At 42.3% G+C, this 21,517-nt stretch overlaps 1 protein-coding gene across 2 annotated transcripts in view; it reads left to right on the top strand.

Moving 5' to 3' along the window:
* The window catches only part of tgfbr3 (transforming growth factor, beta receptor III), an 89,570-nt gene that overhangs the window by 58,467 nt on the left and 9,586 nt on the right, over positions 1-21,517 (top strand). Inside the window, exons 5-16 of one of the 2 annotated variants that reach the window (XM_042005599.1) lie at positions 859-1,042; positions 3,368-3,530; positions 3,830-3,977; positions 7,718-7,895; positions 7,981-8,252; positions 8,746-8,901; positions 10,272-10,418; positions 10,668-10,853; positions 15,040-15,324; positions 16,634-16,763; positions 21,116-21,142; positions 21,232-21,336. In XM_042005599.1, coding sequence (XP_041861533.1) covers positions 859-1,042; positions 3,368-3,530; positions 3,830-3,977; positions 7,718-7,895; positions 7,981-8,252; positions 8,746-8,901; positions 10,272-10,418; positions 10,668-10,853; positions 15,040-15,324; positions 16,634-16,763; positions 21,116-21,142; positions 21,232-21,336 — 1,981 coding nt within the window. Of the gene's footprint in view, positions 1-858; positions 1,043-3,367; positions 3,531-3,829; positions 3,978-7,717; positions 7,896-7,980; positions 8,253-8,745; positions 8,902-10,271; positions 10,419-10,667; positions 10,854-15,039; positions 15,325-16,633; positions 16,764-21,115; positions 21,143-21,228; positions 21,337-21,517 lie in introns of both variants that reach the window. The other variant, XM_042005598.1, reaches the window with a different exon arrangement.

Here is a 21,517-nt window from a genome sequence, read left to right as displayed (position 1 = left end):
AGAAACTCAACCCTTTTAATCCCAGTCAGCATCAGACATGATGTTTCCAGCCTCAGCTGTCAGATTGTGAGGTTGAAATGATGCAAAATGAATGTATGAATAGATGTAGCAGCATAAAGGCCGATCAGAAGAAGAAAGCAGCAAAGTAATTTATTACTTACAGAACTTTGTAGAAATAACACACAGGTCAATAGCCATAGAGGAGCATTATTTTTCTTCTTTTCACACACACATAGAACTTTCTGCTCACTGGTTGATCTTTGGCTGCTCCTGATTGGACGTTACCGTCAATCTAAGCTCTCTGATTGGTGGAAAGTCTGACAGGAAGTGGCTTCATCATCATGTCCAGGTCTAAATAGAGGTCTCTTAGCAACATAGTAGTGATAGGGGTCTTTTTATAATGAAAGTGTGATAAATAATGCTGTTATCATGGATCATTGTGGATTTACCAGAGAGTCTCTGGATAAAACTACATTAGGCGGTTGGATTGTAAACCTCTTGGATGGGATATAAATATCTGGAAAACTTCTCTAGATCACCTAAAGGGTAGCTATCCATCACAGTTTACCCCACAGAGCTACACATCGCCGCTCCTGAGACATTGATGATGATAGACATGATGGCGCTAAGGGGCACTGGAGATCTAGTAGAGTTTTGAGGGTTAAAGAACTGGATTATCATCAACACACAGGCTTTCCCTCAAAGAATACTACAATTCATCATTTAATCTAAAAAAAACTGAAGTAAATGTTGAACACCAGAACAAACTGAGGACAAAACAGCAATAAACCCAGTAACAGCCTCTTCAAGCAGTTTTTTGTCTCCTAACATTATTTTGTTCTCCTGTTCTTCTTCCAGGTATCACAGGGCTCAGAGGTCCACCTCAAGCCGGGAAACTTCTCCCTCTCCGTCCAGATCCTGGAGGAGACCCTACCCCACGGCAACGAGCACCTCCTCAACTGGGCCCTGAAGAAGTACAGGGCAGTCACCTCTTTCTCTGAGCTCAGGATGACTCAAGCCATCTACATCAAAGTTGGAGAAGGTGTGCAGTGGATTTACAAAATTCCCAAACATAGCTGTGGGCCTGAAGGCATCTCACCCCACCTTATTCCACCTTAAACTTTCATAACTTTACTTGGCTGCCTAGAGGTTTACATGCACTACTCTTGGAACAGAGCTGCTGTCTCTCAGCAGAAACGCAGCCCTTTACACTCCCGTGTTTTCCTGCTTGTGGTATTTCTGAGTTTTGGCAGCTTGCAGTCAGAGTTACAAGACCCCTGAAGAACAATGGTAGTGTTTGGCAAAGTTACAACCACGTTAAAATGCTGAATTCACATGATTACACTTCTGTAGGAGTATTTTTTAGCTTTTAACTGAAGTAGTGAAGAAATATGAATTTATATAAAAAAGACTAAACTTGTACTTGTTGGGTATCTGAAACTTTGTCTAATAGAAACAGCACCATGAAGACAAAAAATAGAACACAAATCAAGTATTTTAACGTATTTTTATTAAGCACTCAATACATAAATAAATAATGAGATTAACATATAGTTATTGTCTTTGCCACAGACCCCCTCCACCCCTAATGACCCAAACCACGATGAAGGTAAGCTAGGGCAAAGAAAATATCTAGACAGATGATGCAGCATTTACTAATGCCCTCATGAATTTTTAGTTAGTTAATTAGGAAATGGTGTTTCAGTCTGTCTTGATGTAAGTTTTTCTATTTTTAGACAAATAGAAACAGAAAAACTAAAATATAAAGCTAAAATCTCATTTTTTTAAGCAATGGATTAAAATCCTTCAAAACATTCCTCCTTTGTTACTTCTGAAAACAGACCATAAAGCATCGTTTTCCCGCTGTAAACAATGAAATGAAGCAATAGAAAGTGATGTAATGTGTTCTTGATGGGGGATGCAGACTATAGAGGGAGAAAAAGGAGTAAAAGGAAAAAAAATCCTGTGTAGGATTCTTGGGAAAGGCTGTGCCTGAAGCAGAGAACAGACAGCGACTTCCCAGCAGGAAATCTTGTTTTCATTGAGAATCTTTTACTACGTGCAAATAAAGAAACGTCTGTCTGCAGAGGACCGTGGCTCCATCACTGCTGGTGATGAGGAAGTCTTTTCCCCATGTTGTGAGTCTGTGGGGAGCAGAGCGTTCGGCCTTCCAGCTCAGCTCGTGCCATTAGGGGCTGTGGTTTGGATAGAACTCAGACTGCCGTGATGTTTACTTCCAAAAAAGAGCTGTAGATTTCCACTCCTATGTATGGAGAGAACATAGACTCGGGATCATTGTGCATGTGTAGTACATGGTCTTTAGACTCTTTTAACTTCTTGCAAATGTGTATTCAAATGCACACACAAATATCTAGAAATTACAAACACAAATTACAAAAAACAGTGCACAAACACATTTTTTACCTTCAGACTCAGAAGTGTAATGGTTTTGTGATCAAAAAGGCTGCCATGAATATAAATGCTTAAATACATGTGCATGAATCAGCTGATACGCACAGACAAAGCTGCACTGATGCACAGATCAGTTTGCAAAGGTTTTACAGACTCAACACTTCCAAGAGCCTCACCGTTAAATGCATCTATGATGCGTTTAAGTACTAATATCAAGCTGGCTCGTCTGGATTTTCTGTCTGTCTGCATTTTTGTAATGTGTGTGTGTGTGTGTAAATTCATTTTTTTGCCCGTAGTTTCTAGATATTTGTGTATGTGGAAGTACCCGATACGAAGTAAAAACAGTTTATGATTCATGTATTAAACATGCACAATGATGTTAAGTCTGTTTTCTCTCCGTACAGCAGGATTCGAACTCTCGTCTTTTCAAGGTCCCTCTGAAAATGGCAGTGTGTAGAGGTCTGCCACCCTTTGGTTTACACTTTCTGCGAATTTCTGTTTGCCAAATGAGGAAGCATCTGTCTTGTGTTTTGTCCTTGTGTTGAAAAGAAACTTCATTTTTCACGTAAATTTTACATGAGTTTGAGGAGGATTAAAAATGTCTCTGTCTATTATTGAATCCTTGCTTAATTTTCTAAGTTTGAATGAAAGGAAAAAACATCCCTGTGGATAGGAACATGGGTTATGCCAACCAGAACAAACTGAACCACATCCCAAGACCAGACTCCTGGCTTTGGTTTGGGACATTTAGAGTTCCAGTTACTGGGTTGCACATCCATGCAAACCCTGCTGAAGTCTCAGTGAGAAGGACATTTAGTTCCTTTTCGAAGCAAAAGACCTCTTTTCTGACCTCTCAGCGGTGGAAAAGTAACAGTGAGCTGTATTCTTCCTTTTTTGGACCAGAATTACCTCACAGATCCACCAGCCAGTAACTCCAACATCCCTCCTCTTTCAGATCCTGTCTTTTCTGAAACCTGCAAGATTGACACCAAGTTCCTGTCTTTGAACTACCTGGGCAGCTACGACGAGCTGCAGACATCTAAAGGTTGTGTCCTGTCTGTGCCCGGGAGAGGCCGAGAAGTCCACATCATTGAGCTGCAGGCCCCAAACTCCAGCAGGTAAGCAGCCGAAAGCAAGAATACGTGTTACAAGAGTTGATTTGTGAGGACAGGATGCTTTGACCGCTCTGCGGGAGTGTGAGGGGTTCACAGTTCTTTAGAGGAAGATATTTCGACAACCATCGTCGTTCTGCAAACCTGGAAGTGCTTTAGTAGCTGTGTTGTATGTGGCGTTGGTGCTATCTCGTCTGTTGTGCATATGGACGCTTATTTTTCTGGGCAAGTGTTCCAGTTTTAATGAGTTGGCCAGACACAGAAGGTCTGATAACACCACATTGCTTTTTCTCCCTTCTCTGCAGTGCTTTCCAGGTGGACGTCATCGTGGATCTTCGACCTCTGAAGGACGACGATCTGGTGCAGCGTGACGTCGTCTTGCTGCTTAAATGTGTGAAGTCGGTTAACTGGGTCATTAAAGCCCACAATGTGATGGGGAAGCTGGATGTTGTGGTAAGACTTCGCAGGAGATTTTACACCTCGTCCACATTTGATGGCGGAGTGGGGATAATTCAACTCCAGGGGTTGCGTCATGGTCACAGAGCCAGGGTGCCAGTGTAGTGGGGGGATCAGAACCAACACTGCTGCAGAAGTTCAGCTGCACTTCAGTGTGAAGTCAGAGCTGCTACAATGTGAATTATGAACAGTGCTGGAGTCAAGCTCTTCCTTCAGTTGCAAGCTGCAGGGACCACCTCACCACACACCAAGACAAACACTGGCTAATTACAACAATATATCAGCGTACACTTCGCTTAGAGATCCGGTTTTTACATGTCAGCGCGACCAGAAGTATGTCGTTTGGAAATTAGATCTTCATTAGTGCTACTCAAGCCTTTCAGGACCTTTTAAGAATATGAAGAATATGACACCTAAACTCTGAAGAGAAGTTGAACTGGAAATCATGTCCTGGTGAAACTGGCAGTCGTCCAGCCACCATGTTTGCTCCAGGGTTGTAAAACATTGAGTGCAGTTACACTGATGGAGGCTCGTCCATACAGAGAGTTTTAGTATTTACGGTGTGATGGATTGTTTGCTGCTGACTTCCATGGACCTCTAGGCTTTCCTAGTTCTGTGTGAAGTTCTGATCCCGTCTTCTGCAGCCGTGATGCTGCACTTCTCAGACGTGTTTATACAGCTGTCTGACTGCTGCTGTACATGAAGTCGGTCAGGTTCTCAGAGTGATTCCAGGTCAAACCCCATGAAACAGAAGGTTTCAGTGGGTAACACTTAAAGGAATGTGTTAGGAGAACTGAAATAAAGTTGAACGCCTTTTCCTTTAGAATTGACTTCATTCTTGGTGTCATAGTTTGAACAAGAAGTTGGAAATATTCCTCAGAGGTTTTCTGCATATTAACATGACAGCATCACACAGTTGCTGCAGGTTTGTCGGCTGCATCCATGATGAGAATCTCCCGTTCCACCACATCCCAAAGCTGCTCTACTGGACTGAGATCTGGTGGCTGTGGAGGCCGTTGGAGTCCAGTGAACTCATCGTCATGTTCTAGAAAGCAGGTGGAGATGATCTGAGCTTTGTGACATGGTGCATTATCCTGCTGGAAGTAGCATCAGAAGATGCTCCACATTAGCCTGTAGCGTTGATCCAAGGCAGGATGGGTCCATGTTTTCTTGATGTTTCCACCAAATTCTGAGCCGAGCATCTGAATGTGGAGCTGAAATGGAGACTCATCAGACCAGCAACGTTTCTCCATCTTCTATTGTCAAGTGTTGGTGAGTGTGTGTGAATTGTAGCCTCAGTTTCCTGTTCTTAGCTGGCAGGAGGCACCCGGTGTGTCTTCTGCTGCTTCAAGGTTGGCCGTGTTGTGTGTTCAGAGATGTCACAAAAACTTTCACTGTTCCTTTAAATATTAACATAATCATACCATCATCCACCCCCAAAAATGATTTAAATCTCAGTAAAACAGGAGTTAGTGGATTTGAATTTAGATTAATTATCTGGATTATTAGAACGCAGACATTGCAGGACCTGGAGGCAGGTCTGCAGTGACCCTGATGATCACATATTTGTCAGTTAAAATGTTTTTTTTTTTTTTAATAATTTATTAGGGAAAGCACAAGGATGGAAATGTTGGTGAGTCTTTCGTTTGACTCTGAGACCAAAATGTTTGCCCAACTGATAAATGAACGGCTGTAAAATTAACGCAGGAGTTCGTGGTGCTCCATCTGTGGCCAAAGTAGAAATGTTTACAGCTGCAGTGGTCAGCGGCGACATCTTCCTTCCACTAACAACCAGATACACGACCAGTCACCTCCCTCCTGCACGTGGCTCTGCATGACAACCTCCACCCAGAAGAACTTAGGCTTCCTTTTTTATTGAACTGTTGTTTCTTTTTCTTTCAGCATGACAATGACAAAAACCCACCTAAACTTGTGAAACTTGGTGCAGGAAGTTAATTTTAGTATGAGTTCAGATCTTTTTCTTTTATTCTTTCAACCTAAAATCCTACTTATGGATTTGAAAGGTTTTGTCTTCACGTTAGATTTACTGTGAAAAAAAAATTAACTATAACATTGAGATATCTTCTACTAACCTTCATCCAACACCCTCCCTCCCGCCAATTAGTCTTAGTCAAGTCCAAATATAAAAGGAGACATGCTTCAGGGTCGAACTGCAGCACAGAAGCTGACAAACACCCACAGCCTGTTACATGCAAATGTTGAAATCCTGACACACCAGTGGTGAATGTGGTGTGAAGCCGGAACGTTCACAGTTGTCTCTGCGTGTGTGTTAACTTGTCAACATGTAACTTGTGTGTAGCTCTGTCTCACGAAGCTGAAAGCTTCGTCATAAACTCCAGACATCGATAAGAAACAACCAGAGCAGCTGAATTTAGCTGCAAGCATGCAGAAAATACACCATCAGTGTGTCTGGAAATGGTCACCAATGAGTCACACTGGCTTTTATTAATGGATGCAACTTCTTCTTTTGGATGTGTGTTGATTGTTGGGCAAACAGCTGGATGGTGCCATTCTTTGTTAAACCCCAGAGGGCTTTCATTTTTACTGACTTTCACTTGGCCGCAGGAGTACACAGGATGCTGTGGTTGTGCAATCAGCGTTTGGGAGATAGGCAGCAATGCAAGTGATGCTGTGTGATGTCTTTATAAGAACTTATTTCAGTATTGCTCAAGAGATGGGCCTGTGTGGGAAATAGCTGTGAGAAAGAGTCCTCGCTCTCAGAGGGAGCAGCAGGGCAGGACACGAATGTTATGTTGGTTTCTCAGCATTGATCGAGCTGCGACACGCCCATTACCTCACACTCATTCGCATGATTCACCGTTGACACAGAATAAGAACAGGACTGTGCTTGAAGATTGCAGTTGAGCAGAAGTCATGTCTTTTGTGTTTATTTGTCTCAAAAGAACTAACTTAACTTTTAACACAATAAAATCTCCTGTGCCCCCGAGCACTAATTTCGCTCTGTAGCTCTGTGGGGTAAACTGTGATGGATAGCTACCATTTAGGGTGATCTACAGAAATTTTCCAGGCATTTATATCCCGTCCTGGAGGTTTACAATCCAGCCACTAAATGTAGTTTTATTCAGAGACTCTATCTGGTAAATCCACAATGATCCATGATAACAGCATTATTTATCACGTTTCACCATAAAAACATCACCATCACTACTATGTTGCTAAGAGACCTCTATTTAGACCTGGACATGATGATGAAGCCACTTCCTGTCAGACTTTCCACCAATCAGAGAGCTTAGATTGACAGTAATGTCCAATCAGGAGCAGCCAAAGATCAACAAGCGGAAAGTTCCAACTCCAGCTGAGCTGGAGTTGGTTTAGTGAGGATAGCAGGTAAATAGTAGCAGGAATAACTGGAAATGAGGAAAAAGTGGAAACACTGAAATAGTTTCTGTTGTGTGTTTGTTTCAATAACAATATTTTTCTCCTGAAAGCCAAGACTTGAGAGAACGATGAGATGAGAAAAGGCTTGGTCACTGTTGATCTGTGTGTTATTTCTACAAAGTTCTGTTAGTAATAAATTCTGTTCATTCATTCATTTTACATCATTTTAGCCTCGCAATCTGAAAACTGAAGCTGTCCCGAAAACATAATGTCTGCATGGTGACTGGGATTAAAAGAGTTGGGCTTCTACATGTAGTTTTGCAGACCACAAAGCAACAAATGGTCTGAGGTTTAAATGGTCAATGTTTTTTTCACAGGCCTCTGATACCGTGAGTGTTAACTCACAGATGTCGGTGTCAAAATCCCCCAAACAGCACCTACCATCAGGACCACAGGCGCTGATCAGCTGGGCGCAGGAGCGCGGCTACGGTCCAGTCACGTCTTACACAAACACTGCTATGGCTAACTTCTTCAGCATCCGACTGAGAGAGCCAGGTAACCTAACGAGAAAACATTTCATCATCCGAGCAGCTTCCTTCCTGTAAAACCTGCCTCATGACGCTCTGTGCTTCACTTCCAGATGTGGTAGATTCCCTAGAGAGCAAACTTCCTCCAGAGCTGTCCATCTTGCGTAATTCCAATCCTCAGCCCAGAGCCGGACCTGCGTTGCGACAGTCTGGTCCTACTTTTCCATTCCCTCCATCCTTCCCTGACGGTCTTCCCTCTGGCCCCGACGACCAGCTCTGGGAGGACGAGGAGTTTGAGGAGCAGAGGGGTGTACTGAGCGCTGGGCTCAGCGTGCAGTGCGAGGACAAGAGGATGGTGGTCAGCATCGACAAAGAGAGCCTGCAGGTGAGCTACAAACAGTGGTTTTTGAAATATTTACCTTTCTGTCATAAAACCAGATAACAAATAGTTTTCATGTGCAATATTGTAAATTAAATGTTGTCTTAAAACAGTTTACACAAAAACCTCCAAAGTACTTTTTAATTATTCATTTCTTCTCTCTCATTTAATGCTCGGTAATGTTTTTCCCTGAGTCCAAACAAGGAAAAACAAAACAAAGACAGTCATTATATTGCCCAAGCCAGCAGGAGCGCTCCAAACATTTGGTGTCTGAACATGGGGACCGCTCGGTCGGCCCACATCACTAAGTGGAAACTGGCATGGTCTGTAATTAGGAGCTGGAGCTGGACCACCTTGTGGGATTTGTTTATTCCTGAGAACTCAGAGTTTCACACAACGTTTTTTCCTCTCTTTCCTTTTTTACAGTTCTGAAAATGAGTTCATAAAGGAAAGGTTTTTGATCTTCATCCAGTGCTGCTATGTTTTGATGTTTTCTCAGGCCAGTGGCTTTGCTCATGCCAACCTGACGCTGCAGGACCCACAATGCAAAGCAACAGTCAATGCCACCCACTACACGCTGGAAACTTCTCTGACTGGTTGTCTAACCAACGTTTTTCACATGCAAGATAGATCAATGGCTCTTTATATCAATGCTGTGAGTATTTATTTGACACTGGGTTTTATTTTGAAGAGTTTACGTCAGCGTTCATGTCATCTTTTCTATGTTTTGTGGCCTGTTTGCAGTGTTTAAACAATGTATGGTGACTTAAACATGATTCACAACTAGCAATTTATTTTTATCCATCAACCATCATCACATCATAGTTCATGGATTTACTGGTATTGTGAAATTGTCAAGGTGTTGCATTCCAGCTAGAACGTGTCATTATATCCATTGCAACTGTTTTAGGAGTCTCCTCTGGAAACAGGTCCTGATCATCAAAGGGTGAGACTGTGCGGCTGATCAGAGATGCTAGCTAGCATCAGCAACCAGCCTAAATAAGCAGGCACTGGCTGTTAGCTGTCAGGACAGGGCCAAGCTAGCAAGCAGGTAACAGCAGCCACTGCCATTTAGGCCAATTCCCCACTTTCACACACTTAGCCCTCCAAACGGCTGGCAGGCCCTCCTGAGGCTGAGCAAGCAGGTGCGAACAGTTAGCTGGCATCCATCTGGTCAGAGGGGAGCGAACCTGAAAGCCACCACCCGCTAGCTCGGATGGGGAATGGCCGCCATCCACCATCAGCAACAGTCTGTCCCCGCAGCCTCTGTCCGTCTTTCACCTCACGCTAAACAGCGATTCGAGTCGCAAGTAAGAGAGCAATAAAAAGAATATTTTAGAAGAAGACTTTATATAACACTTGTCTTTTTGGGATTCACATCCGACATTCCCACTTATCTTCATTATCGTGGAATGCATTTGTTTAGCGTATTTGTTCTGACAAGCGAGGATGAATCACTTCCTCTCTGGCCTTTTGAAATCTTTTGTGAGGAAAACTTTGGGACAACAATTTTTTTGGGGACTAATGCAGATTAAAAATTTGGATCCAAGTCCAAGGTCGTCTTTTGTGTTAGTGGCTGAATGCTCTGACTTCTGCTCAAAGAGGCTCATGTCTGTAGCCCGCCCCACCACCACATATCACACATAATCAGTTTTGGCTGTTGTCCCTGCTGTGCTGTAATGTGTTGATTTAATTTTGCTCTGTCTCTGGTCACAGGTCAGCTAACATTTGGTGCAGACTTCAGAACAACCCTGTTAGTGCCATTGAGATGAACTCTCATCATTAAATCAGATTTTCTTGAAGAAGCAGGCTTATCTCAGGGCCCAACATGCTTCTGCTCTTCTGAGAAATTAGATGCATTTTTTATGTTAAACACACAGAATATTCCCTCATGTTAAGCAAGACCCCTCTTAGAAATTCAGGTCTCTGCCAGAATTAAACAACATTAAAAAACAAGTTTTCTTCTCATCTATTAACTTACAAGCTTCAGGTTTTGTGAGTAGAAATCTTGTCTGTGGGCTGCAGGTCTTGATAAGCCATGCTGAGGGTAAGGATGGGAGCGGTGGGCCGCTGGACTTTGAGGATATGGAATCAGATGACTTGCTGTCCCTGAAGGATCCACCCGAGTCGGGAATGTTTTCAGAGCAAAGACGGCGCCTGTCAACCATCAACGTAAGTCGGTCTCATCGCTCTGGTTCTTTCTACCAGACTTCATTTCCCAGAACAACTTGCTGCTGGTAGAGACTGATTCAGTCCGTTAAATCATCTTAACCGTGACGTTTCTCCGGTTACTCTGTCCCCACTTACTGACTGTTGCCACACTAGCTCGTTTGCTTGTCCATCTTATCGAGCTCAGAGTGATGGGAGCTGGTTTAGCAGTGAAATCTAGTGTCTTACTGTTTTTTCTTCTTCTTGTTTTAGTTTAACTGCACATACTGGAAGGACCATGGGATCCCAGAAACTTCTGTCACGACTCCTCCTGGACCAGGCGGCCAGTCTGTCAACAACATGACTTTTAACATGGAGGTGTACAACACGATGCCAACCGGAGATCCATCACTTCAGGCCTTCGTCATCGTCTCACAAAACGATCACATAATTGTGGAGGTATAAACACAATGATCCTCATTTTTTATGGGTGAAAGGACCAGGAAGTTTTCAGAGGCAGCCATGATGAGAGCTGGTTGAAACGACGCCTTCCCTTTTCTAACTTTATGCTTGTTATTTTTATATGATTACATTATTTATTTATTTTAATTTAATCCCAAATTTCCCTGAGGACTCTCCAAAAGGATTAATAAAGTATTTCTATTCTATTCATTTCTATTATTTATGTAATTGTTTTTATAATTTTACTGTCATTTTAATGTTTGTGATGGACTGGCTACTGTCCCGGGTGTACCTTGCCTCTCACCTGTTGGTTGTTTACACGCTGGAAGAAAACCGGCTGGATCACACATATATCAAACTCATCAAAATATCCTGTTTATAAAAAATAGTTTTGATAGCGCAATCAGTTTACATTTGTTAATAATAGAACTTGTGTGTGCCGGAGAGAGGTCCATCGGTTTAACTGCTTAGTGATTAAAAGTCACGAAGAGATGAATGAGTACGGTGTTTAGGCTGCAGACTGTTCAGACGTGGCAGATGTCCACAAGTCAAAAAGCAAAGGACATCTGTAAGTCAAATACATTCAGTTTTTAATCTGTGTTATTGTTATTGTGTCCTGTCTTGATTAATACTCTGGCTCCGTTCTAGTAACACAGGGTTCTCCTTGTTATCATGTTCCGCAGCTATTCCATCTTTAGCATCACCAGCTGGATGCTGGGAAGTGGAAGGGAGCTGGTTTTATCACTTCACTGCAGTCAACATCAGCAGGGTGCACAGATCAGAATGACGTTTGTGACTGCATGCAGTCAGCTGAGCAGTGTTATAACCAGAAGTTAAGAGTGCTATCTTACATTCAGTCAAATCTTAAATGAGGGGTTAGGGTCTAATGTAAATGACACTTTACTTTTAACCTTAGATAATTTTGTAAACAGATAATAATTGAAGATTCGAGTTGAATAAATAAAGGGTTAGTCTATTATAGAGAAGACAGTCTAATCATGCTGAATCCCATTGGCTCTGATCATTTGTGCCATGTTCGACTTATTAGTGGAAAGAAACTCCGCCCCAAAGGGGATGATTGACAGCTTGGATGCAAGGACATAAACAGATAAAAGAAATAGGAAATATAATAGGAAATGAATAGAGAAAAGGAATTAATAAAAAAAAACATAAAAATATTCATATTAGCTTTTTTTCCTCATTCATATGTTTTTGTTTGTTTTTAATGCATTTGTCTATATATTTTTTCATGTATTTCCTTACTTTTTTCTAGATTTATTCCTCTTTGTGGGGCTCCTGTTGTCACAATGTGGGAGTCAAAGTTGCTGAATTTCAGTTGTTGAGGCAAAACTGCTAAACTGACTCTTTACATTCAGCACGTTCTTCGGGTCGGTCTGGCTCCAAATATTTGTTTTGCAGCAGGAATGATGGTGGTCATGTTGGAGAAGGTTCATGTTCAAGCTTCCTTTGAAGCGATGATTGATGATGATATCAGCAGGAGATGCTTCGCTGACAGTGCGGACAAAGAGTTTTCTGTCTCAGAGTCGGGGTTTAATCTTCTCCTCAGAAGTCACACTGAGCTGAGACCTGACCTGAGGCCAGCGCGCTTTAATACTCAAACTGGGAATTTCTTCAAAGCTCAGACTATTTTCTTCCAAATACGTAATGTGTACATGTTGGACTGCTAACGTGTTAGCAAAGAAGGAAGTAAAGATGTGTTGCTTACTTTTCTTATAGCTTTGGTGTGGTATCCACAACAACATGTGGCTCCTGAGCTTCCAGATGCTTCTGTCCTTGTTTTTTAGTTCACTAGTGAGTAAACAGTTGATTGTTTGTTTCTCTGGAAAACGGTAGCAGATGAGAGTGAACTCAACCGTTAAAACAAAACATAGAGCTAAAAGACAACAAATAGTCCTCAGAGCTTTGGGGAAATGTCCCCTCTCACGTTGTGAAATATTGATTGTTTATGTTTAAAAAATCCAAATTTCATAAATTCTGATAACTGCTGTTTGTGCTGAATAAAACTGCTCAAAGCCACCTCTGAGACTCAGTTTCCAGCAGATTTCACCTCTTATATTCATACATCAAATCTTCACATTTGTTTGTGGAAACATTCTTTATGGCAGAACTGCTGCTTGCTTTATTAGATTATGGAGAAGAAGTGAGATTTCTTGGTGTTCTGGTAAGAAAGGTCTTACAACAACCTGTCAGGTTCAAGGTTCAAGTTTATTTGTCACATACATGTTAACCCATAAGAGCCCGACGTGACATATTTGTTACATACGGTTTCTGAGACATTTTGCTTCATTTTATGGTATAAACAATCTGATACTTGTCTTCTGTCCCCTAATAGATACCCAGAAGCCGAAAACCACATTATAATATTTTTAATATATCACATGGTAATAAATGGTAGAAATCCAGAAATTTTTTTTGTTACATTTTGTTAAAGGGCCAAATTAAGACCTCATATTTAAAAAATTGGACTTTTCTTACCATTTTTTCATGGGTCGGGCTTTAACGGGTTAAGAGTCAGTGGAGGTGGACAAGAAAGTCTCAGCATACTGCTTTATATTACTTTAAATCACAAGTTTAACCACCATGTCATATTGATCCATGGAGGCGGTATTTGCTGGCAGTTCCTGCCACAATACAATGTGGATTTGATTCAGGATTCAGAGATGGATATGAGACGATATCCAGACTGATTTAACACAGTCACATCCATTTAAGTATATTTACATATCCACACCTGATTTTCTCTTTGAACTCAGATACTTACATAAAAAACATAAAAGACTTAAAAATGCTCACATCATCTAAAAAGAAACTGAAAGAAGAAAAATGGTGTGAATACATTCAGCTGAATCCTCCATGCTGAAGGATTTCAGCTGAAGTTGCTGAAGTTAGATTTCCCGGCATTTTCAGCCTCTCTCCCTCTCTCATCACCTCACTAAATGACTTCCAGATAGATACTCAGCCAAAGCTTTGGACTCACAGAAAAGCTGCAGCTGACATGACCTTACGACATGATTTTACGTTACTCGTTAGTGGTGGATGTTCCTCTGTGCTGAATCTTTATTTTGTAAACAGATGAATTTAACACAAGAAGTTCTTTTTGATCATTTTAAAATGAGCATATTCAGTAAGTCAGTGAAGCCTTGCTGCTCCCTGACTTTTCCTAAAACTCCATGGATTTTCATTACAACTATTTTCATATCCTGTATGTAAAGAACAGAGAAACTCTGATAATCTCTACCTATTTCGGCCACAGGTGGTCATTTTGACCGCACAGGACTTGGTGCTGTTCTACGTTCAGATTCCTGTCGTTCTGGATCATGTAGGAGTTTTCTGTAAAGGCAGAGATGGATCCATGCTGTATTTTACATCATACTGGACCTTGTAGGAATAAATGTCCACTTTAGCAAGAAGTGCACTGAAACCAGTGTCTAGCAGAGTTTATGGAGGGAGACATGAGGGGAATTTCAGTACATTTTCAGCCTGAGACATTAGTTTTTTTGGACTTTAAAAAGAGGGTACTTTCTGCTGTTTGCCAAGACATCGTGCTACGAGTTAACATTGCATCCTGTGGGGCCGTTGGTGGGTTTTACTTGGTTTCAGAGGCTTCTGGGAGAGAAAATTTAGATCAGACAGCTGTGAAAGTCACATTGTGAGAAAGAGGTGCCATTATTCTGTATTGATGTTTTGTACTCTAAACGTTGTGGCGACTGCTAAGACGGCTAAAATATTTTCTTCTCCTTTGAGCCCTCCAGTCTGTCTCTGAGAGTTCATCTCCATAGCAACCCACTATAAACGCTGGACTTGTCTGAAGTCTGAAGTCCACTTTTGCATGTAGATTTTTCAGAAACTGTTGAAGATATAAAATATATGAATATTAAATCTATAGTCCAGTGTCTTATGAACATTTTAAAGTTTGAATTGTGTCTGTAGATGGATTTTTGTAGAATGGAAGAGGACTAAACGTTTTGAAGTTCCTGTCCATTACATGTTTAAAAAAAATGCTTTTTTTTAATATGAATGATACCAAAAAGTTAAACATGAGCACAGGTCCCCTGAATGATCTGCATGTTTTGGTGTTGGAATTGTTTTAATACGTTGAAGTAAACTGAAGTTATTGTATCCCAAATATTAAAACCTTATTGTTTCCTTTCATTCTCTCCAGGTCACATCAACCACATCAAACCCAGACGTGGGCTTCACCATCGTATCATGCTTCATTTCTCCTGACTCTGACCCCCGCAAAGAGCTCTCAGACTCACAGTCCCTCAGACTCATTGAGACAGTTTGTCCCAAAGATGACTCCGTCAAATTCGTCTCTCACAGGGACGAGAATAAAAAGAGTTTCAGCTTCACTTTCAGCTCGAAGCTCAACAGTCCGATTCTGTTCCTGCACTGTGAGATGTCTCCGTGCTCTAAGAGATCTCAGAGGAACCAAGACCTGCCACCGGTATGTCATACAGTCTGCTCTAAGTGGTATAAATTTATATTTATTTTACTCTTGTCCTGTCCAGCATCATGAACAGAAGACAAAAGGGAGACAAAGATACAAACGATAGAAAACAACAGCTGTACAATCAAAACCAAAATAGCAAAACCAGATATATCTGTAAAGAAACTTACCAGAAAACATCTTACAGCCTCTGTAAAACAACAAAGCAGAGAATCATTGGGAGCACCTACAGGAAGACAAATTCAGAAAATACGAATGACACCAGCAGCAAGTATATGATAACAGTAGTTACTGGTACTTAAACCTGCATGACAACACAGTAACCACACAATAAGCATGTGTGTTAGTGAATGAATGTGTGTGAGTGCAGAATATATGGATGGAGTTACTTCACCTCTTTACCACGAGGACTTTTTCTCTGCCTCCTGTCTGGCAGAGTCATAGGACACATTAGCAGAGCTTTTTAGAGCTGGAATAAAACTATTTACCACAAAACAGCCAAAGTAATCAGAAATCAGAATCAGAAATACTTTATTAATCCCTTGCAGGGAAATTCATGTTTTCAGTACAACCCATCCAAGACTAGACAAAACAACATATGACACAACAAGAACAGGCAGACTGACGGAGCAGCCGTTTCTACAGCGCTCCTTATCTTAGATATAGGTGAAAGGTAACATTAAGGGAGTAAGATGTAGCTGGAGAGGATAAAAAAGGCATTTCCACACTGGGCCTAAGGGCCCATTATTGAGATACAAAAACACTCCTCAGTACATAAAGAACAAAACTCATACAATCACAACATCAGAAACACGTGGGGGGGGGGGGGGGACACGTGATTCTGGCTGCTAGCTCCCAGAGTTGTTGACTCCTGCTTGAAGTGGAGAAATTAGCAGAAGCTCGAAATGGACAGTGGACATGTTTTATGTGCTTGGGGTTTGAACTGTGTTTGGTTTGGATGCCAGTGTTTGGTAGAATCTTTCAGCTGAGTTTCTCTCCATCATATTGCTATGCTACATGTTAGCATTGCTGCTTGCTGGTGTCTGCTAACATCTTCTGAACGCATCTCGAGTTCCTCGTCAAAAGGGGGATAATGATGGATGCAAATGCAACTTCACCCCATCTGAAAATCAAAAGTGAAAACGCAAAGACTGATATTAAACGTGTTGCCCGTGTTTGATGATTTTAATGTAACAAGCCATCACTTTTCTTTGAGTCTCTGAGTCTTGCAGTATCACCTGAAGCATCCAACTCCAGCAGACCTGGTTTCTAATCATCTCATATGTTTGCATGTTTGCCTGCACAGTGCCTGAGAGCCAGTGACCCCTGCGATTCTGTTCCTGTGACCAGCATCATGACGATGATGATGAACACCAAGGTGCGCACGAAGAATCTGCTTGTGGTTGGCCTGAACGGTCCAGATGAAAACCCTTCAGGTTAGTGAAAGGAGAGCAAAACATCATTTTCACCTTGTCAGACGTATGCAGAGTGAAGGGAAAGCCTCGGTAACGAGGGGGCTGGTCTGAAGGCAGAGGAGCCAGAGGAGGCTCAGAACAGGACTTGGAGTTAGACCAAAACCACACAACACTACACATCACTTTCCCACATCTGGTCGTCATTAACTGTGGCGTGTGCGCGTCTGCACGCGCGCGTCGGTTTACGCTGACATCTGTACACGAGTGTGTTTTTGGGTGTGCGTTCATGTGAGCATATGGTTGACTGCAGTAAAGGGGCGTGTGCTAACACGGAGGCCCAGTTCTGCTGTTCTGGACCGGTCCACGCAGAGGGAGATGTGGAAAAAGAGGAGTCATACAGCACTGAGCTCCAGTTGTTTTCAGTTAAGCCCTTTGCTGTGGCCTCCCTTTTCCACAAGATGGAGGGGGGACGGGGGGAGCGGTGGTCCTCTTGTTGGGTTTGGGAACGCAGCCAAAACCTAAAGGCCCTCTCGGTCGGCGCTCATCAAGTTCCTCATTCATCCACTGGCTGTATCAGATCGTCTCAGGGGCTAAGTGTGATCCGAGGGGCGGTAGGAGCCTGCGGGAGGTGGGGTCATGAGTTAACCGCCTTCATATTGGACTAATTATGACCTAAACCTAGATGGGCTGATATCATGAGCTGTGGTCAGGATGAGTCAACTCTCTTTGCTTTTTATTTGTTGTCAGTTACATCATTTTAATCAGCAAGATGAGACGCCATCATGGCTGATTTCAGGTTCTGTCCCATCACAGGATGAATGGTTGACTCTTCTCCATGAAATGATCGTATCAGGATAACTTTGTAGGGCTCAGCAGATGTGTTGGTGAGAACTTTTCAGATTTCTTTGTTGGTATCGACCTCAGGAATTTTAACTCGGAGTGAGTCAGAGTTGTCCAGGATCATTCTAACACAAACTGGTTGGATTTATTACGTTCTAATTTGGCCTCGTGTTTCATTGTTGGCCAAACAATCTGTATAGATGGAGCCACATCTCAGAAAACACATCAGTGTTGCAGATATTGAAGAATGGTGTGAGGTATAAGTAATGATCCTAAGCAACTCCTCTTTGCTCTGCCCACACTGATGCGCTGGTGCAGTAGATTTATTTTCCACGGAGCTGAAAAAGTAAACACAAATAACCCCTCCCCCCCCCAAAAAAGTTGGCAAACAAAACAAACAACCTTTGAGGAGCCACAGTTCTGCTCTGGACATCATCCCAAAGAGCTGAACTCGATCTACAAATCAAAGACGGCCAGTTGTGGCCGTCTGAGTGTGGAGAAACATAACAGCCGCAAGGCTCTGCTGTCAAAAGCAGCTTTCTGCTTCACAACATCAATAAATTATATAAATTAGATCCCTTTAATGGATCTTTTAACTTTCAGAAAAACTACAGTTATTCTGAGATAAATCTACCGCAGTACAGTTAATGTCCATTCAGTGCGAAGGAAGGAGAAACGTTCAGGGTTTGGGTTGTTACTGGAACATATTTTTGCTTCAGCGTATGAAATATAAATGTTTGGACCCTTCAGACTGTTTATCTCGCTAACTGTGATAAATATCTGATCACTTCTCACTTTCAACCTGCTGAATGAGGTGTTCTGGCTTTCCAAAAAGGCTTCTGTGTTCACTCAGCAGAGAAATGTCAGCTGTCTTTACAGTTAAAACTCGAACCTTTAAAAGCTAGAGGAAGTTTATGCAACGCTAACAGCCTCATGGACCAAAGCTGGTTCAACTTGACCCTTTGTGCTGACATCAGTGGTTTCTGTTCTATGTGAGGAAACTTCAGAGTTGAACCAAAACAAGTCATGACGCAGGGCTCACTCTTCGGAGAGCAGGCTTACACAAACACATGACGTTTTCTGAGATACCAGCGCTGTTTTTAATGTTGGTGGCAGCTTGGAGCTGCAAACATAAGCTGTAAGTTTAATTATGAGACTGATGTCTGGTTGTGTTAAACAGCTGGGACCAGTCAGACTTGCAGCGGAGGGAAGTCCCCCAAACATGTCTGTTGTAAAATGGTCTGAAAAAAACCTGTTCTCAGCTTGATGCAACCACTCACCGTCCGCTTGACCAGGTGCACCTTGCTAGAACCAGGTTGACCGCCATTTTCCCTTCAGAACGGCCATATTTCCTTCATATTAACATGACAGCATCACACAGTTGCTGCAGGTTTGTCGGCTGCATCCATGATGAGAATCTCCTGTTCCACCACATCCCAAAGCTGCTTTACTGGACTGAGATCTGGTGACTGTGGAGGCCGTTGGAGTCCAGTGAACTCATCGTCATGTTCTAGAAAGCAGGTGGAGATGATCTGAGCTTTGTGACATGGTGCATTATCCTGCTGGAAGTAGCATCAGAAGATGCTCCACTGTGGTCATAAAGGGATGGACATGGTCAGCAACAATACTCAGGTAGGCTTTGCTGGTTAAACCAGGCCATGCTGGTACTAAGTGAGTCAAGAAAATTTCCCACCACCATTACACCAGCAGCAGCCTGAAGCGTTGATCCAAGGCAGGATGGATCCATGTTTTCATGATGTTTCCCGCAGATTCTGAGCCGAGCATCTGAATGTGGAGCTGAAATGGAGACTCATCAACGGCAAAGGCAAATTTATTTGTACAGCACATTTCATGTACAAGTACAAGTGCTTTACATAAATCATTACAGCAGGGTGCAGACAAGTGCATTAAATGAAAATAAATACAAATAAAAAATAAAGAAGAAATGCAATTAATGAAATTAATTAATTAATGAAAAGCAGAAGGAATATGCTAAAGTAAAATAGATAAAATGCAAGAAATAAAGTTAAAGACAATATTAAAACATGATTCCAGCTTAAAAGAACCAGATGTAGATTTTGACTTCCAAATAAAAACTTTTGAAATGCAGCAGAGAACAGGTGGGTCTTCAACCTGGATGTAAATAAACAGAGTGTTTCAGGTAATCTCAGGCTTTCTGGGAGTTTGTTCCAGACACGTGGAGCATAGAAGCTGAATGCAGCTTCTCCATGTCTGGTTCTGACTCTGGAACTGATAAGAAACTGGAACCAGATGACCTGAGGGTTCTGGTAGGTTCATACTGGGTCAGGAGGTCACTGATGTAAGTTGGTCCTAAACCATTCAGAGCTTTGTAGACCAGGATCAGACCAGCAACGTTTCTCCATCTTCTATTGTCCAGTGTTGGTGAGTGTGTGTGAATTGTAGCCTCAGTTTCCTGTTCTTAGCTGACAGGACACACCCGGTGTGTCTTCTCCTGCTGTAGCCCATCTGCTTCAAGGCTGGACGTGTTGTGTGTTCAGAGATGCTGTTCTGCAGACCTTGGTTGGAACCAGTGCTTACTGGACTTCCTGTTGTCTTTCTGTTGTCTCCAACCAGTCTGTCCATTCTCCTCTGACCTCTGATATCAACAAGACATTCTGGTCCAGACAACTGCTGCTCACTGGATATTTTCTCTTCTTCAGACCATTCTCTGTAAACCCTAGAGATGGTTGTGTGTGAAAATCCCTGTAAATACTCAGACCAACAACCATGCCACGTTTAGAGTCACTTAAAACCTCTTACTTCTTCATTGTGATGCTCAGTTTGAACTTAAGCAAATCGTCATCATGTCTGCTTGACTAGATGTTGTCAGTGGACGGTGAGTGTAAGTTTTGAAGAGAACATTATACTCTGCTGTAATGTTTTACAACCCCTGCTTGAGAGGCTGAAAGTCTAACTGGCCTCTCTGTACATTCTTAACATAACAAATCTCCTGCGATAGACAACACCGGTGTTGTGGGTGGCAGTGAGGTCGTCCTCTGGCCATCATCCCCTCTGAAATGAAAGTCTTCTCTGATGACCTGTCAGCATCCATTATGGGAGATGAAAACTCAGAGGTGTATTTCCGAGAATAGCATCCATTGTGCTGGAGAGCTGGATCCGTACCAGGTTGGCCTCTTTGGTGCGGCCCTACACAAGCGCCTTTGTATTGTTTGTTAAGACATCATTACAGCTAATTTCACTTTTGAAAGGCTTCCAGATGGCTTGAAATAAACGGGGTGAGCAGAACTCGTTAGAGTCAACAGGTTTATCCATCAGGGACCCTCGGAGCTTAAAGAATAGCTGCTCTTTTAGCGTTTTCCTGCTTCAACTTTATCACATTCCACAGAGAGTTGCTTATCAGCACAGTGCAATATCAGTAATCTGCTGTTTCTGGAGTATGTGTCTGAAAGGGTGACTCAGAGTGTATCCTCTTACATTTAATATACTGTAAGTCAGAATATATACTGTATGCATAATAGTTTTTTCCTTTTTTGTGTTTTTTTTCTTTGCAGATCTTCCAAACCCTACGAAGCCTGAAAGTAAGAAAAATATTTGACTGTATTTTTTTATCCTTTCATGTGTTTCAGTTTAAGTTGCATGAACTATTTACTGCTTTGTTTCTTAGCAGCGATGTATGTGCTGGACACTCGAACATTGCTGGGCATCACCTTTGCAGCCTTTGTGATCGGAGCCCTGTTGACTGGAGCGCTGTGGTGCATCTACTCACACACAGGTAGGTATTTTACCTGGCTCGACTCACCGCTCCGCTTTAATGAAAAGATAAGACGTGGAGGAATGTCTCAGCGTCTCAGTGCCAGCAAAGTGCCGCTGCCACTGCCAAACATCCTGTAGCTGACAGGGGCTGCTTCACAATAACATATTGACTCCTCTACTGTAAATATATCCTGTTGGTC

The sequence above is a fragment of the Melanotaenia boesemani genome, chromosome 14 (genome assembly GCF_017639745.1).
Source record: "Melanotaenia boesemani isolate fMelBoe1 chromosome 14, fMelBoe1.pri, whole genome shotgun sequence".
Lineage (NCBI taxonomy): Eukaryota > Metazoa > Chordata > Actinopteri > Atheriniformes > Melanotaeniidae > Melanotaenia > Melanotaenia boesemani.
The sequence above is the reverse complement of the archived record's forward strand: the minus strand, read 5'-3'. Positions and strand labels throughout refer to the sequence as shown.